Here is a 17,331-nt window from a genome sequence, read left to right on the forward strand (position 1 = left end):
AAGATGCATTGGTAACTTTCGGAAGGAAATTTTCACGCAGACAGTCCTATTAATGCTCATTAGGCCAATGGAGAACAATTGTCAGGTTAATGCCTTTATCACAGTTCATTTGAATTGCTTACATATTGAGACTAATGACTTGTGATTGACTTCTACGTACTTGAAGACTTGACAACTTTGCAAGCTTTTTTTGTGTTTCAATTTTCTCTTTTAATGACCGATTTTTGATACAAAACGTTAAATAATTTAGTTATTCATTTGTATTTTCCATACCTCACACTCTTCCAGTGTAGCTGTTCCCTTGGCAATTTTTGCACCAATGCCTGCCGTGAAGCTCCTGTAACGATCCTACAAAATGAGAAGGAAAAAAAGTTCAAGACCTGTAAATGCTCCCATAGTCAGAGCTGATTCTGGTAACGGAGCCAAAGTTTGTAAAATGGCTGTCAATAATAACAATAATGATGTGGTGCTTAAATAGCACTCAATACCAAAGTCTCAATTCAAAGCTCTTCACAAATGATTACCCTTGTTCATCAGGCCACAAAACCATTTTTCTGAAGCCAGTCGGGGTCAGCACAATCTGGTCTCTACCCTCACAGGTACCCATTTATACTCCTGGGTGGAGAGAGAGAGGCAATTGTAGTAAAGTGTCTTGCCCAAGAACAATGTGCTCCTGTTGGGGTTGGAAACTATACCCTCGCATATGAGTTGGACATGTTGCACTACCTTGACTGAAGTGCTCCAAGCAGTTAACAAAATGGGCCAATAGTGCCCAATTCTACGTAACAGAGAGGCAATTGTAGTAAAGTGCCTTGCCCAAGGACACAAACAGCATGTTCCCTGTCAGGGTTTGAACCTGCATTGCAGATGAGTCTGACACCATAACCACTGGACCACAGCGCACTACCTTTACTATAAAGCGCTCCATGCAGTCAACAAAACAGGCCAAAGGGCCCAATTCTGCTCAACGGAAAAAAAAATTGCTAAGAAAATTTAACGCTTAGGGGGCAAAAAACCAGAAGAGTACCAGTGACAAGCACTACACACTGCATGGCAGTTTGACTGGTATACTGTTGTTCTAAGTAATTTTTTTCTGAGCTTAACAAATTTCTGACCAACCAATTCCTTGACTAACATACCTCAACCATCTTTGCCATGGCTCCTTCGCTAACCAACTTGGCAGCACAGCGGAGACCTCTTGCGAAGGAATCCATCGCACCGATATGAGCGATGAACATATCCAGCAAGTTGGTTGATTCGCGACGGACTTTGGCGTCGAAGTTGAGCCCTCCCGGAGCTAGTCCACCTTGCTCAATAACAGCCTACAAAACAACCAAAAAAAAAGTAATGATCATTTTGTCATGAAACCTCTTTATACATTGTCGAGAATTTGACTTTTTGCACGAACATCACTTCCGATTGCTATTAAATTGTATTAATAAATACCTTGGAGAGTTGATGGTTTCTGATTGGTCGAGACTCGATCACGTGGCCGGGCATTAACGGTGATAATGGACCGGCTTCATAGATCAAGCGAATAAATGGCCCTTGAACTAGCATTGATCCAGCCCCGTTCAGCCCCATGCAAGCCAATGATTGGTCAAAATATAGTAACAGTCCTGCGGTAGCTTGTTACAATAGAGCACTGCACATGCGCTCAACCCTCATCGCGTGAGACTGACGCGCGCGTACGCAACACAGTTGCTAGGGATGCGTGCGTGCGCGCGCGTAAGGAAGTTTTGAAACGACATCGTATATACTGAGGATGTTTACGACGAAAGCATAGATCTACGATTTATTTTCTTTGAAGACTTCACCCACCGACATATTTACCTTTCCTTAACCAAGCATCTTTGTAATTCCGGACACAAGGAATGTGTAAACGAGATTTCAGCTTCCTCCATCAGGTAAAGATATGAAAACATTGTTGTAATTTGTTTCGCTACGGCAGCAGTTTCTGTTGAGTTTACGTCGTTATAGCTGCTAAGCTAAAATATGGCCCATGAACATGAACACAAAAAAGTCTGGAAATATCGCCGAAAAAAAGTCACAAAATTGGAGCATTTTAACTGTTTATTTCGTTAAAAAGGTATTTTTTAATGGGAATAACAGTGTGAGGAGCCGGTCTTCACTGCGTGATAATGACCGGGTGTGGGGGTGACCGCTGTTAATGGACCTCGACTTCGTCTAGGCCCATTAACAGCGGTCACCCCCACACCCGGTCATTATCATGCAGTGAAGACCGGCTCCTCACACTGTTATTCCCTTATTGAAAATGTCCATGGGATGATGGTATCAAATCTTTTTTTAAATGTACAAAAAACACCCTTTAACCACTTCGCGCCAGGATTATTTTTGCCAAAAATTTCAATTTTCGCAAATGGCAACATTTTCCAGCCAACTTCTGATAAACAGCCAAACGACACAAATACTGATTCGTAAGAGTCATTTCAACAGCATTTGTACGATATTTCTTGCCGAAACCTCACATGTTTCAATACTCCGGGGTGTGCACTGGAGCGTAAATTGTCAAACAATAGGCCTTGCACAACGATCAATTCAAGATCAACACACAGTCCACCTCCACAGACTTCAGAAACTTTGTGTGTGTGTACAAAAGGCACGAGGGAGTAGCATATTTAGACGTCACCCGGAGGCGAGTCTAGGCAATTCTTGACGTTTTAACCCGTCAGCCATGCCTGAGCATACCAGCCAGTGCGTGTTATCACGTCCGATGCAAACTGGTAAACAGGTTTACGGTTAAATCGATAAAGAAATCAGGCAATGATTGACACTTATTTGAATCCCTATTGTACCTTCATGACGAGAGTGGTGTCTCTGACGTCCATGGGGAACTGGTCGGTATCCCATCCCAAGTCAGGGGAACCGGTGTTGGAATCAACAGAACCCAGCATTCCAAACCTGAAGAAGCAGAAAAAAAAATTCATTATTTTGACAGCTGCATCGAGATCTTTTTTATAATGAAAAAGTGTTTGAAATGAAAGTGTCCCAAAAAAAAATGTCAAAGTGTCACCAGCAGCCGATTTTAAACAGTGCGTAAGTAATGATCGATTTCACGAAACTTGACGTAGCCATGCAACATTTGAAATCATCGAACACCTTGAATGAGGATAATAATAACGGCTTTTACAAAGGTTATTCGTGTATGAATTCCGTTTGTTCTGCCAGAAAACGGTAATTGAATCACCAGACAAACTTGTGGGTCGTCAAAAATTGCTGAACTCAAGTCGTGTATAGACTAAACTTACTTTGAAGCTAGGACGATGTCGTGTTCATATGGGTGGCCTGCCAGCATGGTGTGGTTGGGCTCGACGTTGATCTTGAAATCATCAGCCAGCCCAAAATGCTTCAGGAATCCGATAACGGTCATTGCATCTTAATGAAATATACCACAAAAGGAAACCGACTAGTTGCACGTGTAATAATTATACAGTTGAACAATCCAGCGGGGTTTGAACCTGCGACCTTCGGATCGCCATTCCGGTGCTCTACCAACTGAGCTATCTAGCCACGTGTTGACAGTTCCCATTTTGTCAGTGTCTTTGTTCAAGGGGCGCTAGTCTGAAGCCATAAACCTGAATATGCTGTGTACCCAGGGACCACGCCCAAAGTCTCAATGCTAGTAACATTAAAGAGGTTGTGGAATGTTCGAAGAAATTTCCGTCATTTTTCGGGTATATGTAGCCTAAGGTGTGATGAAATAAAAACGACTATTGTTTCTGTCATCAAATGAGTACAAAAGGTACTTTTGAGAGCTGTTTTTCAAGTCCTGTCATGCCTGTTTCGACCCGAACGTGCAATTTGTGTAAAAGTCGTCGTTGCGGGCAACAAACAAAACACAGTAAATCGTGACGTAATAAACAGGACTCCCGATGCAGAGTAGCATAAACGAGTCCTGTTTATTACGTCACGATTTACTGTGTTTTGTTTGCTGCACGCAACAACGACTTTTACACAAATTGCACGTTCGGGTCGAAACAGGACCTGAAAAACAGCTCTCAAAAGTACCCTTTGTACTCATTTTATGACAGAAAAAATAGTCGTTTTTATTTCATCACACCTTAGGCTACATATACCCAAAAAATGACGGAAATGTCTTCGAGCATTCCACCACCTCTTTAAAGCAATGCAAAATACAGAAATGCAGAGAAACTCCATGCCCGAGTCTGACACAACACATGATCCTACACACACTCTTGTTTTCCTAACTCCCGAGGACAATGCTTTGTGTTTCCTTTTGTCCCTGTAATATAACACTCTCCCATAAGCATACAAACCTACTACAGAGGACCGTTTTGAACAAAAGACCCAACTCCCGAGGACTGAAAGGATCTGTTGTTCTCCCTTTGTGTGTCGGTCCTCTGTCGGGTTAACACGTACACTAGTGCACGCCTATGCCCCCTCGGGCCAGAGAGTCACTTCAAGAGGGTCCTGTTTTCCTCAGGGATGCATAGGCCAGCACTAGTGACCTCATAGCCAGTCAATATGTGTATCATATTTACTTGTTTGCCCTTGGCTTACCATAGTCATACTGGTGTCTGGTAGGCTCCTTGGGTTTAGGTTCAATCAGTAACTGTCCCTGAAAGCCGATCTTCTTCTTATAGTCTACAAAATTAAAAACGAAAACCAAATAAAATTCTGCAGGTTTTTGTAATCTCTGTTTGAAATTACTTCAAACACAACTGAACTTCAAATCTTTAGTTTCTTTCTAATTTAACTTACCTACAATAAAAAAAACAACCTATTCTTACATTTACATATTATTATTTTTTTCCAGAACAAGTCCCACACCATGTACATGCGATTCTGGTTTCTTTTGTCAACTTGTAAAATTCATAAACTTGCACTCAATGTATAAATAAGAGGGAAAAAGTCATACACTTACCTACTGCCATTTTGAAGAAGTTAGCTGCATGGGTGAGTTCAGCTAAGACATCGGTGTTCAGAAGACTCATGTAACCCTCACGACCTCCCCAGAAGACTAGAGAAGACAAAATATGAAACAAATTGGACATGTGGGTCCATCACAGGTTAGATCACAAGTCGTACCAAAAAGCAGTGTTGTAGTCAAGGTACTTGTGATTGATAGCAATTACATCAGAAGTCCAGTCACAAGTCAAGTCAAAGCCCATCACAATTCAAGTCACAACCCATCAGCAAGTCCAGCACAAGAGAAATCACAAACCCAACACAAGTCAAATCGCAAGCCCATTATTAGTCAAATCACAAGCCCATCACAAGTCGAATCACAAGTCGAATCACAAGCCCATCACAAGTCAAATCACAAGCCCATCACAAGTCAAGTCGTAAGCCCATTCATAGTGGAATCATAAGCCCATCAATAGGGAAATCAAAAGCCGGTCCCGAGTCAAATAACAAGCCCAGCTCAATTCAAATCACAAGCCCATCACAGGTCAAATCACAAACCCATTGCAAGTCGAATCACAAGCCTAGTTCACGACAATCACAAGCCCATCAATAGTCAAATCACCAGCCCATCACCAGCCAAATCACAAGCCTAACGTAAGTCTAGTTACAAGCCCATCAAAGGCAAATCGCACACCTATCAAACTTGACCTGATCTAAGACTTGAGTGACTGTGTCAAAGAGAACTAAATAGGTTTTTTTTTGTAAAGGTTAATTTTCAAGAGGTCAATTTCTGCGCTTGAAATTGTTTGAAGCACTTCTGCACTTACCAAAGTTTTCAGCGCCAAGTTTCTTGCCCACCTCAAGTCCCTTCTTGACCTGGGCAGCGGCGAATGCAACAACGTGCGCGTCAGGGTTTGTTGCAGCACCATTCATGTACCTGTACAGAAACAAATCAAATTCTACTTTTTTATTCATATTTACAATTGTGCAATGCAATGGAAATGATCAAAATTGACAAACTTTCAATTCATATCAACGTAACTTTGAAAATGAAGCTCTGGAAAATAAATTGTAAAAGTAATGGCCTGATGTTTTCATTATAACAGGATCTTATTTTCGTAATGCTGTTTTGAATGTCTGCAAACCCATGGTGCCTTCTGTGAGCATCAGGCGTCATCAGCAATACATTTCGTCAGTCGCACCACGAAGTGACGTATCGTGTGCGCGAAGTCCATAGACAATACATCACTTCGCAGTGCACGGACGATTTGAATGTCTCTCCCAGTGGTCTACCCCAACTCTCCCTAATTTTTACCAGTGGAGTGGGTACTAATGTGCACGAAGCCCTTTTAATTAAACTGTTCCGCCTAAAAGCATCCTGCCTGTTAATCTGTATACCGCCCCAAACCTCTCTAACACTCCATGGTTTCATGAATTCCTCAAGAAGTGAGTACAGTGTAGCAGTACAATGTTACACAAATGCTAATGGTAATAGCTTAAAGCGGTTGTGGAATGCTCGAAGACATTTCTGTCATTTTTTGGGTATATGTAGCCTAAGGTGTGATGAAATAAAAACGACTATTGTTTCTGTCATGAAATGAGTACAAAGGGTACTTTTGAGAGCTGTTTTTCAGGTCCTGTTTCGACCCGAACGTGCAATTTGTGTAAAAGTCGTCGTTGCAGGCAGCAAACAAAACACAGTAAATCGTGACGTAATAAACAGGACTCTTTTATGCTACTCTGCATCAGGAGTCCTGTTTATTACGTCACGATTTACTGTGTTTTGTTTGCTGCCCGCAACGACGACTTTTACACAAATTGCACGTTCGGGTCAAAACAGGCATGACAGGACTTGAAAAACAGCTCTCAAAAGTACCTTTTGTACTCATTTTATGACAGAAACAATAGTCGTTTTTATTTCATCACACCTTAGGCTACATATACCCGAAAAATGACGGAAATGTCTTCGAGCATTCCACAACCTCTTTAATTCAGAATGATTCCTGGTTGGTTTTCCAAACCACGGCTTCAACTCTGACATTGGCTCCAGGATATTTGAGGTCCCTGAGTTGGAGGGATCCAGCTCACTAAATGTCCATGTTCAGTTTCAGAAGCAGCAAATTCTTTAACATGATGCCACAATTTAGTTATTACTTATTATTATTATTAATCATTTCTGGTAATGCCCAAGGATTCCTCAAAAGGGCCCTAGGCACTGTAGCCCGAAAGCCTGAAGAAACTTGTGGAGAGAAGACAATGAGAAGAAGTTATAGTTTTAGAGGTCGGAGGAAAAGCCCGGAAGAATATAAGCCTAGAAGAATATTCTGTGGAAAACCCGAGGAATCAGGTAGAGACTGAAAACCCAATCTACATATTGGCCCAGGCGGGATTCGAACCCCGGGCCATAACCTGACTTCTAGAGAATTTCATTTAGATACATAAAGGCGAAGCTGTTAAGAAGCCACGGTTTGGGAAATGGCCCCATACTACCTTGGGTGTGAGAACAGGTTGCATGTATTCCACAGCAGCTTGACTCCAGTCTGCGCCATCAGCTCCTTAGCGAGGTCCGTTATCTCATCAAGGTTGCGATTTGTTTCCTCCAGTGTGGCCCCCTCGGGTGATATGTCCCTGTACAATAAAATTGCATACATGTATACAGGGTGTTTCACTAAAAAAAGGAAACCCAACTTCAAAGAATGAGTATGGACTGACGATATGTTTACTGCCTATAAAACTGGTATCATCTGAAAGCGTCATCTCTATGCTTTTCAATGATACCGTGTTTAGGTTTTCTGAGTCATGCATCACTGAGCATCATTGTCTTGAAAACTGGATGCAAAAATGCAGTTGGTTCACTTTCATAAAAAAAAACACTGGGCACGGTGTGCCTATTGTTACGGAAATGTCTGTGAAATGGCTTGAATGTTAATCCTCGGGAAAATGGCACATTGTTTTGAACGTGGCTTGGTCAAAACGAGGAATTCATGACAAACAATAAAATCCAGTTTTGAAACCAACCCGACTTGTTTTTTGGGGGGTTTCATTTTATGCACTCGTGTCTTCTTCGTGGATACTTATTCTCATGCACACCATGCCTATTGTGTTTGACATGAAACTGACTCAACTGCAATTTTGCATCAAAATCTCATGACAGTGGCGCTCAGTGATGCATGACCCTGGAAATGTAAACAAGGTATCATTGAAAAGCATAGAGATTACGCTTTCAGATGATACCAGTTTCATAGCCAGTTAACATTTAGTCAGTCCGTACTGGTTCTTCAAAGTTGGGTTTCCTTTTTATTGAAACACCCTGTATATATGACAGTCTGAAGCAGTGCTGTTGCTCCATCACAAGTCAATGACAACTAAATCACAAGTACATTAACAAGTCTGGTCACACAAGTAACAGGGCATGAAAAGTAACAAAGGAACACCTTCGTCAAAAGTCACAGCTCATTTGAATAGCTTGTGACTTGACTTACGACTGGTCGACTTGTGAACAAAAAGTTGTCAGGAACTGTGTGTGATTTGTGAGAACTTGTGAGAAGTTTGTGGGAACTTGTGATGTCCGAAGACAATGCATGTTTTGTTGTTTTGATGCAAACAAAATATGTCTTACAGTGGGTCTTTTCAGGAGCAGTTCTCAACCAAAATGTTCTGGGGAAAAAGGTTCTTGACAAGTTCGATCATACCAAATATTTGAGTACAATGTATCTGGTTTTAATGTTGTACTTAACTGGAGATGTTGGTTACTTTAGCAAATGATTTAAGGAAAACTCATGTTGAGTGGAGCTAAATTTTAAGTAGAGCAAGATCCATTATAGTCCCTATACTGCCTGAAACTGTCCTGCCTGTTACTCCCGGTAAAAAAATTAGCACTCTTTTTATACATACAGTTCATGGATTCATCTGGAAACAAATACAATGTAATACAGTGTACTACAGGTGCAAATGGGTTAAAAAGTGATTGTTGATAGCCCTGGACTCCTTAGGTATAGAGCACACCTGTCATGAAATGTCCAGTACTTGACACCCAGCTTGCTGAAGAACTCAAAGGCCACGCGAAGACGCCTCTTGGCATTCTCCACACTCTCACTTCCTGACAATCAAACGACAACAAAAACATAAACATGAGGCTAAAAAGAGATACTTATATTTTGCAGTCAAAGGCCGAAAAAACATTGTCTTTACAGTTTATGTCCTTAACATTTTCCAGGTAGGTAGGTAGGCAGGACAGACAATTTTACATTGTAATTTTTTAATGTTTGTCTGTATGGTTCCTAGTAAATTATGCTAGGGAGTTAGTGTTAATACTTTGTTTACTTTAGGGTACCTTTAATGGTATTCTTTTTTATTTAACCTGTTTATTTGTTTAATTAACCACACATTCTACAAATTGCATACGAAAAACTTCTTAATTTTCAAAATATACTTTAAAGGGAATATACAACATTTGCAAACATCGAAAAATAAAACTACCAAGTTTTTGCGAAATACCTTAATAGGATGTTGGTAAATGACAGTCTAAAGCATCCTGTAAAATTATGGCACCTGGTATACTGTCATTTTCAAGAAAAGTGGTATTTTTGTATCAATTTCCAACGCTGATCGGCCGATCAGCGTTGGAAACAACTGGCTTTTTTTCAAATACTGGCCCCAATTGACCATTGCACTTGTTTGCAATCGATTACAAACCTATGAACGGGTACGAGCCAGCTAGACTGGTTCCCTGACCTTACAATTCCCCAATGTATGTAAACTGCTCTGTTTCTTCTTATATGAAGTCAGGGAACCAGACTACAGGAAAATGATCGTTTTTCTTGGTTTTTATAGCATTTTCGATCCCAAAACCTCCAAAAAGTCAGTGTAACTATATTTGCTTTATATTTCCAACCCCCCAATTCCATCCATTTCTGAAAATTACAGCAAAAGCAAATGATGTATATTCCCTTTAATTTTATCATTTGTCCAAATGTGGCAATAAAATTGGATGTCAGCAATTTGGCCACAAAAATAGGTCAAGTTACTGTCAACACACAATTTGTATTTGGCCTAACACAAAATGTAAACTGACAAAAAAGATTATTATTCACCAAATGTGAACCATTCTGAATACCTTACATTGGAAAAAATAATAGGACTTCTTTTGTTGTCCACCACATGTCTTTCAAGGTTGATGCATAATTAAGAGGCAAGAATACCCTGGCTATCACCTGATCTTATGCCTAATTTATTCCATTGGATACTTTACAGCTGATAAGATCTTGCTTATCTTCTAAGTTCCAAGGACAGTGTGCAGTGGCTGATTTAATGTGGGTTGGGGGCACTGGTCTACCATCCCCCCTCCCCCAACCCCTTTGGCCACAAAAAAAGGAGAAAAATCACGCAGAAAAATGTAGCAAATGCCTGCTAACACCCCACCCTAAAGCTAAATTCACATTCAACTAAAGCTGAAGCTGGATCCACTCTGGTGTGTGGGCATATTTTTATATCATTCCTTTTTCCCACCATTTTTCCCACTCAACCATTTGCAATATATTTTGCTAATTGTGTCAATATACTGTCTTTGGATTTGTCTCCAACAAAATTGTTGATATTATGCAGTAATGGTGACGGCTCCTTTTGACACAATTTTGTTTCAGGGAAAGAGTTGACAAAATGGGAAAATCTATTGGCCATTTTGGAAAATCTGCCATCTTTTGGTTGGTGGGGGGGCCGCTTTTTTATTTTTTCAAAAAGCCCAGACGAGAAACTTTTTCCTCGGCCTAACCTAAAGGGGGAAGGTGCAGGGATGGGGGGAGGGGGATTCCAAAAGGAACTGACCATCATCCCAGGGTCTGTTGATGGTTGGAGCTCCGAAGGGATCTAGTCCAACTCCCCTGAAGGTGTGCCAGTAAACGACGGAGAATCGAAGCCAGTCCTCCATCGTGCGTCCATTAATGACCTGAAACGAAAATAAGTTTTGTGTAATTTTTATTCCTCCTTGACTTTATCATGGTCAAAGCCACAACAGGTTTGGCTTTTTAGTTGTAACAAACCAGGTCTTTGCATTTTTAAGCTCAAAATTTAAGAGAACATAATTTAATACAAATTTCTTTGACACCAACCTCCTTGGCATTGTAATGTTTAAAGCACAGCACATCAGTAGGCCCTGCGTTGGGTTTGTACTCAATTTTGCCAACACCTGCAATTAAGTACAAAATTAATAATACCAACACAAAAAAACTTGAACCTTCTTACCGTTATGTCATGAGAGGATTACATCAATCTATTCGAAACAAAAATGATATGAAGCCTTAGAGGATTTCATTTCAAAGCCACATACGTGTATTACTAGCACAGCGTAAATGCATGGTCCTACGATCAAAATATTCAACGTCACCCTAAAGGGCCCATGAAATGAATTTTTCTCAGGAACATCTTTTGTGCAACTAACTTTCTACCCCTCTCAAATGAATAAAAACTATTTGACATCCCTTTTTGGTTTATTTTATTGAAAAGTGCACTTATTTAAACAATTTTAAAAAATTCCATGCTTTCCGGACAACTGTGGGCGCTGTTGCTGTGATGTCATTTCAGGAAGACACTGTTCAGTTTAAGGGGTTTTTTGTTCAAATTGTGAACCCAAAAATTGCTCACTGCATGATAACATCTATGGGAAAGTTTCTGCTCACTGGCTTACTGCCCTGTACTGACACTAGTAATAACAAATCATCACAGAAAAGAAATTTTACAGCAGCAAAATATCCAAGTCTGGCAACTTTTGGAGCTGAAATAACTGTGCTGTAACATTGAGTTTTCTGCCTGAAATGACATCACACTGTTGCTCACGAATATGGCAATTATAAATATAATTAACATAAAAAGAAGAAAAGGCACTTTATCCCTTCAAAATTAATGGACAAATAAATGGGACACAAAATGTGCATTTGTCAAGGATTGCATTACAAAAAAAAATACATAGCATGGCCTTTTAAGTGAATGCATGTGCACACAGCACACCACATGAGGTATGGGGGGGGGGGGGGTGCCCCATGCCCCATGCTCAACCATAAAATTAATGCACACAATCGCATCGGTCCCAGCTATAGTTGGGCCTGTCCCAACTATAGTTGGGCCTGTCCCAACTGTAGTTCCACAGTTGGGCTGGCCCAACTATAGTTGGGCCTGTCCCAACTATAGTTAGGACGGTCCCAACTGTAAGTTCCACTGTTGGGCTGGCCCATCTATAGTTGGGCCACTCCGATCTTTTTATTTTGCGGTGTCCCAACTATAGTTTACATTGATGTACAACTGTAAAACGTTCCCTACAGCTCTGATACACGTCTGACTTTACTGGGGACCACTGAAATTAGCTATTGATGGGGCGAATCTATAGTTGGGCCACTCCAATCTTTTTATTTTGCGGTCCCAACTATAGTGTACATTGTTGTACGATTATAAAACATTCCCTACAACTCTAATACACATCTGACTTTACTTGGGACCAATGAAATTATCTATGAGTGGGGACCATCTGTAGTTGGGCCACCGCAATATTTTTATTTGGCGGTCCCAACTATAGTTTACATTGATTTACGACGACTATAAAACATTCCCTACAGCTCTGTTACATACTGTCCGACTTCACTTGGGACCTTTGACATTAGCTATGGGTGGGGCCCATCTATAGTTGGCCGGCCATGGCAATCTTTGAATTTTGCAAAATGTTGCTGGACAATCAACCCAGCAGCTGGACAACTCATCCAACTAGGCAGTACCACGTGACCGGTCAGCCTTGCGGCATGCATGCACGACGAATACACGGTGCCAGCGCCGCGGAACATTTAATCCAACAAGATCTATCAAGCATGAAGCATCCGGCGCAACTCCAGTCCTAACTATAGTTGGGCCGACCCAACTGCCGCACTATAGTTGGGACAGTCCCAACTATAGTTGGGACCGATGCGATAGTTGGGGCGTGACAGCCCCACTAGTGTGGCCGCGGTATGCTGCGCTGAACCTTGGGTTCAGCGCAGCATACCGACGGCCACACTAGTGGGGCTAGACTACTTAGTAACTTACCCTTAAAAAACTCCTCGGAATCTCCACCGTTTCTGGGAGCATTTTCCCCCGATAAACGGGCCCGTTTGGCCTTCGATCCTTGAGACATTCTGTGCACAGTTGCTTACAACCAAACCAAATGTTTAGACAAGTGAAATATGATGAGATTTAAGCAACAGCGCCTGCAGGATCCGCCCATTACCTGCCCACCACCTGTCTGTTTACACCGTTGTTAGGTCAAAGGTCGTTTGTACTTGCTACACTAGTGGCTGTTGTCATATATGAGCATACCCCCTCCGGAAAACTTTTTAAACTTGTGTGTTGATTGGTTGCTTATGCGAATTATATTAAATTGATACGCAGCAAGTTTGGTTAATTTGTCACTTTGTTGAATATCTCTTGTTTTATATAGCTCCAGCTTTGTGAAATTATGTGCATGTAAATGATATTCTTCTAACGAATATTCATCTTCTTTTTTTAAATTTGTTTTAATTTAATGGGGAAAAAATTGTTGCCTTTTGCACAGAAACAGATCCACTCTGCGAGTAGACTGGTTTTCGGTCCCTACTTTATCAATTTTGACTAGGGGCAGGAACCATACGAGAACTGATTCTGAATAATTGTTGCGTCGTAAATTATTCGATACATGTATTAGTGAAGCAATTATTCCAAATTAAACTCAGGCCAATTGTTTCGTATACCGGTACGTATGGCTCATTCAAAAGTTAGTAACTTTTAAAAACTCAAATAAACTCAAACTTCATAAGGACAGTCATCTTAAAAGCACACGAATTACACTATCCAAATATGGCGTGTCAAACGTTGCAATATTCAATATTTTACATTTATGTGCGATGTTCAATATAAGTGTGCGATGTTTTTCATTATTTGCGCGATGTTTAATATATTTGTGCGATGTTTTACAATATAATTATGTGCGATGTTCAATATATGTTTGCGATGTTTTACATTTATAGCGATTTTCAATTTATATGTGCGATGTTTTTGACGATATATATGTGCGATGTTTTCAATATTATGTTCGATTTTTGCATTAAATGTGTGATGTTTTTCGATACAATTGTGTGTGTTGTTTTACAATATATTTGCGATTTTCTATATGTGAGCAATGTTTTACATATATGTTTGACATTTCGAGCTATTTGTATTCGATGTTTCATCGGTATGTTTGCCAGTGCATTCGATCTTTTGCAATATGCATTTGATGTTTCCCTTTTCATTCGATGTTTCGCTAAGAGTCAAAGTCTGGTTACTAGACCGCAAAAAGTCTGACTATTTTGCCTAAAGTCAGTGTATGAGATGTCAGGGGATCGCGTATTGAAAGTGATTAGAGCCAGACCTAAACGGTAAAAACCGGAATTGTGGGTAATTCTTTAAGCATACGCAATGCGTTCATCATTGTTTGGGCAGTACCCCCAGCTGTGCCTGTACTACCCATAGTGTTGTGTGCATCATCTATGCATTGAGGAGTGCATGACACATGGCCTGAGCTCCAAGGTCGATGTGCACCTGTCCCGTTTAATGATCCAGTTACCTGATAATTTGTTAGCATAAGCTGATGTAAAATTGGGCAAAATTAGATGCTTATGAAAAAAAATCAAATTGTAAGGGGTTGACCTTGCATTTTTTTTTTTAGCAAAATCGGGACAAATCAGATGTTTCTGGAAAATTGCAGATTGTATGGGGTTAGATGTTTATGAAACATTTCAAATTGTAAGGGGTGAACATTGCATATTTTAGCGAAAATGGGCAAAATCAGATGTTTCCGAAAAATTTAAGATGTAAGGGATTAACCTTGCTTTTTTAGTGAAATTTTTCAAAGTTAGATGTTACGAAATATTTCAAATTGAAAGGGGTTAACCTCGCATCTTTTTCAAAGCGAAAATGGGAAAAAATGAAATGTTTCTGGAAATAGTAAGGGGTTAACCTTGCTTTTTGAATAAGATTGGGAAAAATTAGATGTTCATGAAAAAAATTCAAATTGTAAGGGGTTAACCTTGCATTTCTTTTTAGCAAAATAGGACACAATCAGATGATTCTGGAAAATTGCAGATTGTTAGGGCTTAACCTTGTATTTCTAGCAAAATTGGGCAAAAAGAAATGTTTATGAAAAATTTTAAATCGTAAGAGGTGTACCTTGTATATTTAGTAAAATTTGGCAAAATCAGATTTGTATGAAAAATCTAAAATGGTAAGGGGTTAACCTTGCTTTTTTAGCAAAATTTGGAGCATATTTTACTAAAAATGTGCAAAATCAGATGCTTCTAAAAAATCCAGAGTAAAGTTTCCGCAAAAACAGCTGTTGAAAAAGAGCCCATGTTGAACTTTACTGAGTCTTAGGTCCATCGAGGGGACGATCCTTATTTCAACTCCCGGAGATTCGCTGACAGTCTCTATTTTTTTTTTAAGAAAGTCGAAACAGCTGAAGAGGGAGGTGAGAATCTATATGTGCCCAGATACAAAGAGTAGAAATCTACGCGTCTGCCTTTTGAAAATACACAATTGCGGTGTTCATTGTTGCGTAATGATCCGCCTAGCACACGACTGTTTTGCACATTAGGCTGTGTTATGCAGCTTCCTAACAAACCAAACACACTGGGCTCATTATATCGACTTGTTTTTACCCCATTAAGGTAAAGCAAATGGACCCAGTAATCTTCCTGGCGCGTTTGCTCACCTATAAAGACAACTTTTCTCAGTTTAAGGAAAATTCTAAGGTAACGAAATGGCCGAGTGGTTACGATTCGTCGTCCACGGTTAGCGGGGTCCCGGGTTCGAATCCCGCTGGTGTCTTTTTGGTTTTTAACGTATGAGTTCAATCATTTACTATAAGAGATTTAATTTCCCGTCGTAAAGTACCAACAGTACCTTAGCTTAATCGGTTAGCACTGCTGCTGGTACTGTCCGCGAGTTCCAGGTTGGCGCCTTCGTACAGGTTCAGGGCATGTGGTCCACTCGGAGGATCAGGGCTTAGGGGCCGCCCTGTTCCTCCCTTAGCTCTTTGCTTTTACATGGTGCCTGGCCCTCCGGGGTTATATGGATGGATAGGGAAGGAAGTGTGTATTGGTCGGGGACGCCGAGACCCCGGAAGAGAACTAAGGGATCGGCTGGGGCATTGTTATGGCTCAGACCGATCCCTGAAAGCTTGACTAGCACATAACTTTTTGATTTTTTTAACCCTCTATCTTTTAAACTTTGGTTTAGTTTGATATCAACAGCTGCTCGGCAGGTCTACGGGTAGTATCAAAATTAAAACAAAGGTGTATGTCATAAATCAATGAGTATTTCATAATTGACTATAATCAAATTAAAAAAATATAATTTAGGCCCCTATGTGTGAAATATTCTTTGATTGACTATGAGCATTCCATACGAATGAGTTAATTCGCACAATATAGCAACAACAAAAGAGAAAGGAAAAAGAGAAAATTCCTTTACCCTAAAACCTGGAAAAATATAATTTGTTTTAAAAAAGTCAAATGGGACACTTCATGGATTGATTTAACAGTTCGCAAGGAGTTAGCCTTACATTTGAGCAAAATTGGGAAAAAAACAGATGTTTCTGAAAAATTGCAAATTGTATGGGGTTAGATGTTTATGAAACATTTCAAATTGTAAGGGGTGAACATTGCATATTTTAGCGAAATTGGGCAAAATCAGATCTTTCTGGAAAATTTCAGATTGTAAGGGGTTAACCTTGCATTTTTTTAGCAAAATAGGGCAAAATCAGGTGTTTATGGAAAATTTCAGATTGTAAGGGGTTAAATTTGCATTTTTAGCAAAATTGGGCAAAGTCAGATTTGTATGAAAAATCAAAAATTGTAAGGGGTTAACCTTGCCAAATTAGGGCAAAATTAGATGTTAGATTGAAAGGGGTTAACTTAGCTTTTTTAGTGAAATTTGGCAAAGTTAACCCCATACAATTCTGCAATTTTATGAAAAGTTTATAAAAAATTTCAAATTGTAAGGAGTTAACCCCTGCATTTTTTAAAACGAAATTGGGAAAAATCAGAGGTTTCTGGAAAGTTGCAGAATTGTATGGGGTTAACTTGGCATTTTTAGCAAAACTGGGCAATATCAGATTTTTATGAAAAATCTCGAATTGTAAGGGGTGAACCTTGCATTTTTAGCAAAATTGGGCAAAATGAGATGTTTCTGAAAAAAATCAGATGTAAGGGGTTAACCTTGCTTTTCGAATTGTAAGGGGTTCACCTTGCAGTTTTTAGCAAAATAGGGCAAAATCGGGTGTTTATGAAAAAAAATCAGATAGTAAATGGTTTACCTTGCATTTTTTGCAAAATTAGGCTAAATCAGATTTGTATGAAAAATCAAAAATTGTAAGGGGTTAACCTTTGCCAAATTAGGGCAAAATCAGAA

The 17,331-nt window shown here is 39.9% G+C and overlaps 1 protein-coding gene across 1 annotated transcript; it reads right to left on the reverse strand.

The window, feature by feature from the left end:
- Positions 1 to 224: 224 nt before the first annotated feature.
- LOC119728845 (xylose isomerase-like) lies at positions 225 to 13,147 on the reverse strand. The gene is made up of 12 exons (XM_038201253.1): positions 12,955 to 13,147; positions 10,998 to 11,074; positions 10,714 to 10,834; positions 8,896 to 8,989; positions 7,381 to 7,518; positions 5,718 to 5,827; positions 4,907 to 5,002; positions 4,543 to 4,626; positions 3,270 to 3,396; positions 2,817 to 2,922; positions 1,140 to 1,322; positions 225 to 348 (listed from the first exon to the last, which is right to left on the reverse strand). The coding sequence occupies exons 1-12, from the start codon at positions 13,040 to 13,042 to the stop codon at positions 247 to 249; spliced, it is 1,326 nt and encodes a 441-aa protein (XP_038057181.1). The 5' UTR covers positions 13,043 to 13,147; the 3' UTR covers positions 225 to 246.
- Between the last annotated feature and the right edge of the window lie 4,184 nt (positions 13,148 to 17,331).

The sequence above is a fragment of the Patiria miniata genome, unplaced genomic scaffold, assembly GCF_015706575.1.
Source record: "Patiria miniata isolate m_02_andy unplaced genomic scaffold, ASM1570657v1 HiC_scaffold_20, whole genome shotgun sequence".
Classification (NCBI taxonomy): domain Eukaryota; kingdom Metazoa; phylum Echinodermata; class Asteroidea; order Valvatida; family Asterinidae; genus Patiria; species Patiria miniata.

Excerpts from the sequence above, each read along its gene's own strand:
- LOC119728845 (XM_038201253.1), bottom strand. The coding sequence starts at position 13,042 with ATGTCTCAAGGATCGAAGGCCAAACGGGCCCGTTTATCGGGGGAAAAT. Across the intron at positions 5,828-7,380 it reads AACCTGTTCTCACACCCAAG|GTACATGAATGGTGCTGCAA; the intron begins GTAGTATGGGGC and ends GTTTCTGTACAG. Across the intron at positions 3,397-4,542 it reads CAGACACCAGTATGACTATG|ATGCAATGACCGTTATCGGA; the intron begins GTAAGCCAAGGG and ends TATTTCATTAAG.